General features: G+C 46.7%; 1 protein-coding gene across 1 annotated transcript in view; it reads right to left on the bottom strand.

Annotated features, from left to right (window-relative positions):
• DIAPH1 (diaphanous related formin 1) overlaps nucleotides 1-12576 on the bottom strand; it is an 867093-nt gene that overhangs the window by 436442 nt on the left and 418075 nt on the right. Inside the window, exon 13 of the mRNA XM_085617784.1 lies at nucleotides 3498-3613. Within this exon, the coding sequence (XP_085473910.1) occupies nucleotides 3498-3613 (116 nt within the window). The remainder of the gene's footprint in view (nucleotides 1-3497; nucleotides 3614-12576) is intronic.

Here is a 12576-nt window from a genome sequence, read left to right as displayed (position 1 = left end):
GCTAGAATCGTCTCTACCAGATACATAGTTACCGAAGGTAAGTAACTCGTACATCTGATAGAGACTACTAGCCACAGATTCCTTCACGTAGATTAGATACCCTAGCAATACCCACAGGGAAGGAGGGTCTGCGAAAGGACCCCCTCCGCCATAACAGGACAGAGGGTCACACAGGGGACCAGTCGTGCGGACCGGGCAATAACCCGGCCCCTCCCAGGCAAGAGGAGCCCCTCACATGCAGAACACCACCGACCCCAGAGGGATTGGGGAAGAAGAAAAAAGGGGGGGCCTGCACACTCACGATAGAGGAACCAAGGGCCGGGCTAGAGAGGCCAAAGTACCCCACACCCCTTCAAGGCAATAAGCTTCCCTCCAAAGCCAGGGGAAGAGCCCAGAGGGCCCAAGGAAACGGGGGAAAAGAAGGCTAAGCCACACCAGATGGAAGGCAACAGGCCAACCAGAGCGGCGCTAACAAGCAAGCCGCCACAACAGGAAAAACAGCCCAGGGCCCCAGGAAGACAGAGTGGGCAACACCTGACAAGGGAGGGCACAGAATTATCCCAAGCAGGGAGAAGAGGAAAGGGAAGGACACACCCCCACAAGGAGCCGCGCACACGCCCTCAAGAAGCAAAGCAACATACAGAAATGCCACGGAGAACAGGCACCAAAGGGCCACCAGAACTCCCCAGCAGAGCGCAAGCTGTATAACAGCTACCACTACCCCACATAGGGTACGTTAAGTCCCAAGACATGGAAACCCTCTTTGGAAGAACTTCCGCAACAGAGGAAAAACAAAAGAGCCACAGGGAAAACACCCCGCAAACGGCTTGACAATTAGCCCAAAGAAAAACAGAAGGCCTAATCTCTGGGCCAAGTATGCGTAACAGTTCTAGCATAAAACATACACACACAGCGAACAAGGGCCGTCCAGCAGCCAACATAGCCAAGGAGGACTCAATGGCCAGAAAACACACTCCACCGCAAGAGCGACCGTCCCAAGAAGGACCAGAACCAGCTCAACTCCTTAATCACTGAGGAGGAGAAGGAGGAGTATAAGGAGGAGGAGGAGTAGAAGGGGGAGGAGGAGGACGGAGCCCCGCCAGGAACCGTTGGATGGCGGAGTCAGCTGGGGCATGGAACAGGCTACCATCAAACGGAAGATCAATGAGCCGCTACCGAATATTTTTGGGGAAGACGCCGTCCCGAAGCCAAGCATGGCGACGGAGAGCGACTGAGGAAGCCATGGCCCGGCCCAGCACCTCTGAGATGTCCAGAGCGGAGTGAAGGATAAACGCCGCTAGCTCCCGGCCATCTAATGCATGACGCCGTTAGTCCACCTGAACAGTCTCCTGAGAAGCTGCGGACCCCAATGACTCAACCGAGTCCCACAGACAAGAGGAGGCCCTAGCCAGGACACACAAGGTGTTCAGGGCCCACAGGGCCGTGCTGGTCGAAGCAAACATGTTGCGCCCCCAAGAGTCCAGCCAGCGGCGGCAGGGAGGGAGCCAGTCTGCAAAAGAGGACTGGCAGCAGAGGGGTGGAGGGAAAGACACGCAGGGTCACGCGGCGCCGGGAGGTGCCGGTGTAGAAGGTGCTGAGGCAACGGCTGCAGACTAAGGCGGCCGTCCCCCAAGCCAAGCGGAACAGGCAGGGGCCAGACCTGGAAGGTAGGAGGAGCCGAGGAATGGGGTACCTGCCGCTCCTCTGGCGAACACCGCGGCTTCAGAAACGGCGGGGAGCCACCCCTCGACGATGCTGGTGAAAAAGACACCACTCGGCAGCCAGTCTCCAGGGAGGACGACAACAATATGCAGGCAGCCTCCGGAGAAGAGTGAGCGTCCGAAGACGAATCCGCAACTAGACGCCTGTCAGGAGCCGTAGAGTCCGCTACCTGAGGCAGAGCAGTAACACCAGCCTGCGCCGAAGGAGACGCTGGATAGGGCTCCTCGAAGTCACACTGCGCCGGGGACCGGAGCAGGGCCGGAGTCGCAGTGGACAAGGGGCGGCGTCGGAATGGTGCCGACTCGACCTCCGCCGAAGCAGCCGCCTGCGTGGAGGGACGAGAAGGACCAGGGGAGTGAAACGAAGCCATCCGCCAGCCTTGGCCCAGTATACGACAAAGGTGGTCCGGCGAGCCATGGGGCGCCGCCAGGGCCGACCCAACCTCCGACTCGCCCTCCGACGAGGCACCCGCCTGCGTGTAGGGACGAGAAAGTTCCAGAGGAGGGCGAAGAATTTGCACCCAGCCGCGACCCGGAGCGGGGCGAGGAGAGTCCACCGACCCCTGTGGTGATGTCACATCCAGAAGTAGAGTCATGGCTTCAGCTATGTGGCACCACCTAGTGGTGCTGGGGAGTTACTGCTGGGGATCAAGTTTTCAGGAACAGTCTGAAACCATGAAGGAGAATTAATATGGTGAGGAATCTGTGGGAAGATGCATCAAACAGAAAAACATAAGATGTTCTCTCTTAGAAGGGAAAAGTGTAGAAATCAGACTGAGCACATAGAAATTTGAGTGTGTTTCAACGGCAGGCACGTCCTTCAAGTTCAGAAGCAGACCAGAATTTAAATCCAGGATCAAAACATAACTAGCGAATGTGGATAGGGTAAGCAAGTTAAGGAATACATTTACATGTTATGCAGAGAAAACAAAAAAATAGATTTAAAGGGCAACAAACGGAGGGAGGAAAATGGAGAAAAGCCTTGTGTAGTGGGAAGGGGATGGAAAATAAATATAAATTAAGCATGACTGCGGCTGGGAAACAAAGAATAAGACTAAGCATAATAAGAAAATAGTAAGAAAACATTTTTTTTAGTATGGAAAGGCAAAACATTATATACATGTTTCATAGCTAAAATCAGCTAGTGAATGTGACGAGGAAATCCAACAGGAGATGGAGAACCATGAACCAAATGCAATACGCAATTTACAGACATTAATAAGGTGGGAGCTCTTGGGGAATGCAATAGGGACAGAATGGAAGTAGATGTGAGGAAAGGAGGTGAGAATCTATTTCTGCTTTAGAAATGTTAAAATGTAGGAACTGTGAAGAGATTCAAGCCTAGGCAGGAGGGTCTGTTATGGTTTCTATATTCATATTGGATTTTATTTGAAGGTATATTTCTGTAAAGCTTCTGGACATCTTCAACTGAGATACAGTAAAGGTTCTCAGATTTGCAAATTTGTTTGCCCTTTCCACGATAGATTGAGAGACTCTGCGTCCTCTTCCCAATATCGCTTCATCACATGTTGACAGGCGAAAATAGAGCTACAACTAAATATAGAAAATGGACCCCCGAAGGTAGAGGGACTACCACTGTACAACACAGCATGCAAATGCAAACAAATTGCTTATTTATACTACACACAAGTAGGGTTCAGGATACACAAGGGGCCATGTAAGATGGAGGTGGGAGGACATTATTAGCCAACATCCTTGAGGTACTACGGACAAAAGAAAGTAAAGGGTAAATATAGAAGCTAATAATGCACTTACCAATCAAGCCTTCAATATTGACATCTAGACGCTTGCATTTAAAGTCTGGGTCAGCACCATTTTTGTGTAGAATGATCTGGGACACACATTCATCAATCAGTTTATAGTACTGTGGTCTGTCAAAAGAAAAGAAAAAAACCCAAGAAAAGGTTTAGTAGTAAGAAGAGTACTATATATTGGTCACCAACAGCACAAACATTTTGCACAATTCACAAGACCAAATAAAAACAACTCTTTCCTTCATGGTCAACTCTGATTACAATAAAACTTGCAACTCATTTAAACAACAAAATAGAAAAACAACAATTATGCTTTTAGTAGAAGTTCATCTTTAGGAGACATCACTTTGTTTTTAGAGAAACCACTTGTTTGCATAAAAAAGGGACCATCCACCTCAAAACCCACACTGCTGAAGTACTCCAACTAACACAGTCCTGTGCAGAAGCCTCACTTCGGCATACAACTTGGAATTGCTCTGGGGACTCTGGTGCAATTTATTTTTAATTGACATTGGCGTTTGACGCATTTACTGCCCTGAAGAAGTCCAATGTTAAACGGACGAAATGCGTTGGCTGATGTTTTTTATGAACTGAACGCTATAAAATAAAGGAAGAAACTAACAACCTACGGGCTGTATAGACACCGTTTTTTAAAAGGAAGTGTCATATTAAACTGTTTTCTGACATTGTCTGAGTTAATTTGTTTGTCTGCATGTGGTGCAGCTCAAACTGTGTATTGTTGTTCTATACTCCCTGTTGAAGGGAGATATCGCTGGACAGGGGGTGCTTATGGAGATTTGCACACAGGGACATTATATTTGGTCACAATTGGCATAGGTGACTAACGATTGGGTGCTGCGATTATCTTTTGGCGCAAAGCCCACATTTCGAGTAATTGTACTTGGTGAAGACCCTTGGGCAGGTGGTGAAGCTGAAAGGCAGTACCTTGAAATGTTAATGCTGACCCTTTACCATGAACTGCAGGTAGTGTCGCTGGGCAGGACGGATGTGGAAGTAGGCCTCCTTGAAGTGTAATGCTGCCATATAGTTGCTTTGCTGGAGCAGGGATATGAGATCCTGCAGCATCACAATGTGGAAATGATCGGAGAGAGAATTTCAGTTGAAGGTTCTGAGGTCCTGAACGAATCTGAGAGAACTGTCCTTTTGGGGATAGGGAAATAAAGTGAGTAGCCCAGTGGAAACTGCTGGTGGTAAGTCTGCTGCTCTCTCTGATAAGAGGAAAGAGGGTCTGGGGAGGTGGTCTTGTTAGTTACCCTATACTTCTGCCTACGAAAAGACTCCCTCAGAGTGGATGTTTGGAGGGCACACATAGCCTTGGCAGTGTCTGTGTCTTTCTTCAGCTTCTCTAACATTTAGTCAACATGCGGCCTGAAGAAGTGTTCGCTACAGAAGGGCAGAGTGAGCAGATACTGCTGAACCTCTGGTTAAAAACCGGAGCTGCAGAGGCAGGCATGGCATCTGACCAGGATGCTGTAGTTCATTCCACATGCAGCAGGCATCCAGGGTACAACAGATGGTGGCACTGGAAATGGTTTTACCCTCTGGAACCAGCTCCTCACCACTCTGCTACCCCTCAGGAAGGTGTGGACAACCAAGGATTCAGAGGATGCTTGCAGTATGGGGAGTTGGGAGAGGGATTATATTTCTTGTCAACCCAGAGAAGATGTTTGTGGTGGTTTTAGGCATGCCATTAAGACCATCCTTTCATATGTGAACGATATGCAGATTATTTTCTCTTTATCACCAGCTCAACACCAGGATCCTTCCTTACTTAAACTTGGTCTGCGTAACATCTCATTGTGGATGTCCAGAAATGATTTAAGCCTGAATGGTTCTAAGATTGAGGTTCTCATTCTGGGGAACAATCTTAAACTCTGGGGAGTCAGCCATTGGCCGGTCTCTTTGGGACCCTTGCCTACCCCGGTTCCTAAGGTTAAGAACCTGGGTTTTCCATTCGATAGCAAGCTCTCCCTCGCTGCACAGATCTCGGGAGTCACCTTGGCCTGCTTTGCTGTTCTCAAGTGTCTAAAGAAAATTCTTTGGCTAATTCCAACAGATGCTCAGAGGACTGTTCTGCAGGTCTTGGTGATCTCCAGACTTGATTATGGAAACAATGAACAGCTGTATAAACAAGTGGTGGATCTCACTGAGTGGGTACTATTTTTCTACTATAGAGCAGAAGATTCAATGGCTGAACTCTGCAAAATAGCATATGTTTGATTGGCTAACCAGAAAGAATGGAGACTCCGGATATAGTCAATTTCCTATAGTATTAGCTCACTCAGACTATAACAACTAAAGTCTTTTCCAAATATTATGAGGTAGAATGGGCCCACAGGATCCTGGCCCACAAACCACTTCCCAGGTTTGCCTCCCAGGCTACTCGTAGCCTAGTATTTGAATGACAGGGATGTGTTCCTGCATAATGCAATCAATCAATCAATCAATCAATCAATCAATCAATCACACGTTTGTTAAGAGCTACTAATCACCCGTAAGGGTCTCAAGGTGCAAGGAAGACTGTTCCCTTCTCAGTTCAAAATAAATACTGATAGGCCCCAATTGGGCAAGCACTACATGCCCCTATCCCTGGTAAAACTTAAGGTAATGACTGAAGACCAAACACAATTCTTTACAGATGCTAGGAATGTTCTGGGAATGTATGCAAGTTTGTAAAGCCTCATAAAGAGGTTGACCCTGTGCCATGCCAATGCTGAACAGATCAAAAGACGACGATGCAGACAATCTCACCCATGCCGAATTATCAAACATCTGAAGAGCAAGTCCCACTAGGAAGAGAGGAATTAATAGCTGTGAAAGTTGCAAGACTGTACAGGTGATTAAAGAAAAAAATCCACAGATTGCCATCAGGGAGTGAGATATGTGAATATTCAACAAAAAAACAGTACCTCTTTTTCTCCCACCTCACCACACCATACCACTCCACCCAGACTATTATCACACTAACAAATGTTGTAGTATGACTTGACTTATGCCTTGATTACAGTTATCGGATGCAACACTGCTACCGCACTATCCTTTTGGGAGGTAGAGGAGGGGCATATTACTTGGGGTTGGATTAAAGTGATCCAGGGGTGGTCTAATGGCCGCTCTCTTAATGTAATATTTCCTTAAAGGTTGTGACGACAAAATGTCACACTGACATTGATGTTCGTTTGGGAGAGTGGTCAAATTGAGAGAGATTCCCTTTAATGTCAACATTTACACATGGATTCTTTTGTCCATGAATAGGATTCCCTGACTTGGAATATCAAGGGCATGAATACGCCTATCAAGAGGGGTTAGATGCACTCCTATATGAAAAGACTATTAGCTCAAATTATCTTCGTAGAGAAAACACACCTTTCAGGAGAAATGGGGACAGAACTGATAAAGAATGGAGGGACCATATATTCAACATTGCTTACTCAGCCTACACTGTAGGAACGCCTACTTGATTAAGACCAAGGATACCCTTTAGAGTTAACAAGACACATTCTCAGCAGGAAGGCTGATATGCCCTGGTGCAAGGTAGGTTAGAGGGTATGGACATACTTGAAAAATAACAATGCCCAATTCTCTGATGATCAATTTGCTTACCAATGGGTCAGTGGGGAGAATGCAACATCCTATATTATGTGCTGTTGGACAGGTCCCACCCACCTTTACCTTCCCCTTGTGGGTGACCCGAGCTTTGTTCACTAAAATTTGTATATCAGTGAAGAATATGGAGCCATGGCACTAGAAATTAGTCACATTCCCAGGATTCACAGGTCAGACTGGACAAAATTATTTGTGCTAAAGTTCTACACACACATCTGTTGTGCATGCAGAATATTTTTATAGACCCATATCAGATAACAATCCTTTGCTGGAGGACACTGAACCGTGGAGAGACCAATTTGACATCCTACCCTGGAGACTACATGTTACAACGTTGGACGGCCTCTCTTTTAGGGGCACCATGGGGATGAAATCTGGAAGACTTAGAAAATTGAAGGATCACATCACACCCTTTATTAGAAGTTGCAATTACATGTCACTGCCTCAAAAACACATTTGGGGAGAAGAAAAAATTGGAAAAGTAAATGTTGTCCTTGCTTGCAATGTACGGGGGCCTGGAGAGGAGGCAGCTCGAATGTAGCAGGATTCAGAATCCTGATAGTTGTAACACAGCTAGGACAGGAAAGGATCCAGCATGATTATAGCTATAAACAATCACTGCCACTTCCCTTCGGTAATACAGAGAGAAAAAGACTGACCTATAAGGACCTAATGACTTTGGTGAACTGTAGCAACCTAGGGCTATAACAGATGCATAGTTGTGGCTGACATTCTTCACACAGCGATAAAAGTTCAACCTAATGACACATGGTTAACATTCCCTCCACACTGCTCTCTCCTCCTAATAATTGAAAGACAAAAGCAGGTGACATGGGAACATGCATGGATGCCAGTTAACTGTGAGAAATGTTCTGTAAGTTTCGCTACACTCACAAAGGTTGACACCTGGAAATGGAAGGAGGCACTGTGAAGAGATCAGAGGATGACAACTTAGGAGAATGTGGTGATGCACTGGGTTCCTGCCAATGTGGCAGGACCTTCCCTCCTTTCTTTAATGGACGCCTCCCCCTGAACATGTGGCACAAGCAAGTGTTGGGACTACCTCCTGGTCTGCAAGATGCTAGGTTTGGCAAACTAGTAGGCACCTACGTTTATAACAACTTCATAAGTTTGACACTAGAAAGCTGGAAGTAAAATGTCTACTACCTCTCTGGTGCTCATGCACTTATTGACTTGCTTATGGGGAAACCCAAATAAGTAAACAAACACACAGGTGATCTTACTGTTATCATTTCCGAACCAGAGGGTTAAACACTCAACCATCAGTATTATCAGCAATGAACAGCTGTAACGATTGCTTTGATAAACATGATTCAATTTTGTTAACTACTGAAGTTATCAGGAGAGCTTTGTTAAACTAAGATAAGATACAGTTGCACTGGAGCTGGCCTCTCGTGTGTTTATCTAGAAAGGATATCATAATGGGTAACCAAATTAGATTCTCAGTTGTCGACACTGATCCCCCGTAGTGAAGACTAATTGAAGTCATGCAGGAAACAATCAGATACTTAAAATTTTGGGCTGATGATACAGAAGTATATTCCTGTCCCAATAAGGTGAGGCTAGTTCTTGCAAACTAACAGAAAGCCAGAGCATGGAGCTATACCTGGAGAAACAGTTCAGGACCACGGTGGCCCATACAGGCCTATCAAGCTTTTTCAAGGTACAGAGGTCACATGGTGATGCCTGCGTCAAGAATGCTGTAACGATAAAATTGCTGAACTGTAGAGACTATGACCTACTTCTTCACTACTAGTAGCCCATAGTCCGGAACCTTTCAAAACTGAAAAAGCCAAAGTACTTCTCTTCCTGGATTGCACAACTGCACTTAAGCAACAACAGGGCTAATTTTGGGCTGTGAAACTGAAACTTAGTAAACTAGGTCAGAAGTCAAACTTCTTGTTTTCATTAAAACTGAATTTATTAGACAGGGAAAAGGCAGTGTTCTTTACCAACAGGAAAGAAGCATGGAAATGGATAGAAAACTGGGGGTTGCCAATGGATTATTAGTAGCCTGGCGCCGTAAGGTTCAACAACAGAAATACAGAAGTTCTGAATAACTGATAAACCCTAGTAGATACTTGTCTGAAGAACAAGAGGAGTCTGATTCCAAGCTGTGCATGACGAACATGTTACTTACCTTTGGTAGCACTCTTTGGGGTAGAAACTCCATAAAGCTGAAGATTTCTAACCGTTTGAGTATTCCCCAGGCGTTAGACTGGATTCGGAAACTTTTCAGCACTATGCTCCGCAATGAAGCCACTCTGCTCAGGAAATTACGTGTGGAGCCTATAAAGGCGCTACTCCTGCACGTTGACATTAGATGATTTCAAGAATGTCTGCGTCCCCCGATGCATAGACCTGAAAGAAAATCGGCTTTGACCAGTGTGCAGATTCCTAGACTTGGGATCTTTTTAATGGAGAGAGACCAACCACAGAACGGTGAGGATGGGAATTTTGGTGAGGAATTAGAATGAGTCGATTGGACTGGCGCTAGATAGTCTCTCTAACAGAAAGAGCATTACGGAAGTTAAGTTACTTGTACTTCTGATTGAGACTTCAAATCGCAAATTACTCACCTCTTAAATAGATGCAAAAGCAGTACCTATTTGGAGGTGGGTCTGTGGACGGACTTAAACCACAAAGTTCTGCAGGACCAAGCAGGCAAAATGCCCCTTTACGCAAACAGGACTGTACAGGCAATACTGCTCCATGAACATATGGAGGGGTCCTACATAGCCACCTGGCAAATATCCAGGACAGGGACTCTGCGTGCCAACACAGTAGTAGCAGCTTTGGCCCTGGTAGAATGAGTCCTTCCAGAGGGTGCATTTTAGCCAATGAATATATCTTAATGAAGAGCATGATCCAGGGGGGAGATGGTTCCTTCTGAACAGCCTCGCCTTTCTTCACTCCAGAGAACTACACAAAGAGATGCTTGACCACTTGTTCTTTGGTACAATCGATGTCAAAGCCCAGTGCTCTCTTGGGGTCCAAGTGATGGAGTCTACCTTCTGCCACAGGGGTGGGGGCTTTGTGGGGGGTTAGGCAGAGCATAAATCACTAGCAAGGTGATGATTTGGCTCACACAGAACTGCATCAATTTTAGGCAAGAAGGATGACTGGGTTCACAGAACCAGTTTTTCCGGCAAAAAGGTAGTGTACTGCAGGTGTAAGATTACTCACACGGCACCCGTAATGTAATAGCAATGAGGAAAACGGTCTTGAGAGTGAGGAGCTGCAAGGTACAGCTGTGAAGTAGCTCAAATGGGGTGCACATTATAAATGTGATAAGGGTGGCCAGTCTCATCACCCGCATCTTAAATGTTATCTTAATCAATACAGAGCAGGGAATGCATGTGTGCTGTTGTCATTTTGTAGTGAGATCAAGAGGAGGAACTGGAGCCTCAAACGTGGTTGGGCATGACTTCAGTCGAGCAGGCTCGACATAAGGGAGCACAATTGGGGCCGTCTCACAGGGTTGATATAGACATTGATGCACCAGGAACCGTTCTAGACCGTGGTGCCAGAGACTGAATAGACACTGGAGCCGGAGGTGGGACCATTACGGGCTTGTAGGGTACAGCTGGCTCCGAGGTCAAATCCACCAGCAGCTATCCTAGTGGAGAACCTCTTAGCTTCGTGGGGCCCACAGGAATGCCAGAGGGTGTTGGCAAGGATTCTAAGAGTCGGAGCATGACTGTGAGGAACTCTTTGATCTTCTATCACATGGACCCCATTAACCCAGAAGGGACACATCGGTGACCACTGTGAACTCTGGGGTAGGGGTCAGGGAAAGTATTTGGGTTTATTCAACTTGTAGATGCCTCCACCACTAAGCTTTTAGGGGAGGGGTGCAGAGACATGTCAACCAAAAGGAGACAAAAATGCAGGGTCTACCGGGTCAAGGAGGTGGCGTATTACTATCTGGCAACTGACCTGGGGTTAGAGCAAGGTTTGTCCCAAACCCCCAAAAGGGTATCTGTAAGCGCCTCAATGAAAGGAAAGAGGTGGGGAGTGGATGCGAGACCTAGCTGGAGCACTTCCATCAAAATATTGGTTTTGACCTCCAAGGTGGGGAGCTGGAGGTCAAGAACATTGGCTGTCCTACGCATGATCACTGCATAAGTAGCGCTCTTCTCAGTGCCAGGACCAGGAGACTTATCGAGGCCACTGGCCTCTTGAAGGTCCTCATACCAATTTTCCTTGCAGCGTATCTGACCAATTTACTCACCCGCATCATAATCTTTGTCCAAATTCATGCCAATTAAGAAATACAACATATGTGTACTTGCTTCTGGGGGTGGCAAGTTGAGTGGGGTAGGTGTCACTTCGACGGAAGGTGAGCATGGCCTTGGTAGAGGTTGTAGAGGTACCAACTAGGAGTCAGGGAGTACAATGGGGCCTTGTTTGCTGGCGTCGATGTAACTTGGCATTGGCGTAGAGGCCCCAGAGACCTGCAAAGTGCCAGAGTCAGTACAGGAGCTGGAGGAGGCCCAGTGGTGGATTCAGAGGGTCCAACTGGTGAGGAGGGTGATTCTGCAGGCCTTATCTAAGATGAAGGGCCTCTCGGCTCCTCCGATGCTGAGGGAATCAGTAAGGATCGGAAGAGTCAGAGCATGGCCTTGCGGAACACTTAAATCTGCCTCCAGGCTGCAGATGGCCCCGGAAACTGTGGCGGTGCTCGGAAAAATTGTGGGATAAGCTTCAATGTCGATCAACTTCAGGAGAGCGATAGACAAGCATGGTGACGCCCTTGCACACTCAGGAGCATGTGAGTGGTGGTTAGGAGCAGACTTCTGCAGGGATTTATCGTGTTTTTTCTTTGACTTACCCGAAGATTTGAAGCGCGACGATGGCCAACCTTGGTAAAGATTCCTGCGACTTATGGACAGAGAACGGGACCAGGATCAACCCTTCAACTTGGACCGGTTTATTCCCAGAGTCTTCCGGTGCTTGGCAACAGAGTTTTGCTGGATGGTCTTGAATAGTTTTCGGGTTCATCAAAGCACAGTCACTGCAAGTCTTAGAGTCATGGCATGAACCTAGGCACCACAGGCAGATCTGTGACAGACATTTATTTGCAACGGTCCTTACAGGATTTGAATCCTGTTGTCTTGTTGTTGAAAATAGTTTGGGATGAAAAACAGTCTCAAAGAGATCAAGGGTAGCTCCAGATCTGAATCTAATAGCGTAGAAGAAAAGGAACCGATGTCAACACCCAGGAGTGGTGCCTATCTGGACCCCGCAAAAGCTGACGAATCTGCAGTTATAAGTCTACCTGAAAGTCAGTTTGACACCCATCAAAAATACAAAGGAGATGAGGAAATTTATTGAAGGGTTTTAGGGGCGTAATCTAAAACTGTCCACATATGTTGTAATACAAATATTACTTTTAATTGGATCGGGGAAGAAGGAAATAAGGTCATTGCGTG

Source organism: Triturus cristatus, chromosome 7 (assembly GCF_964204655.1).
Source record: "Triturus cristatus chromosome 7, aTriCri1.1, whole genome shotgun sequence".
Lineage (NCBI taxonomy): Eukaryota > Metazoa > Chordata > Amphibia > Caudata > Salamandridae > Triturus > Triturus cristatus.
This window is presented reverse-complemented; position numbering and strand designations above follow the sequence as displayed.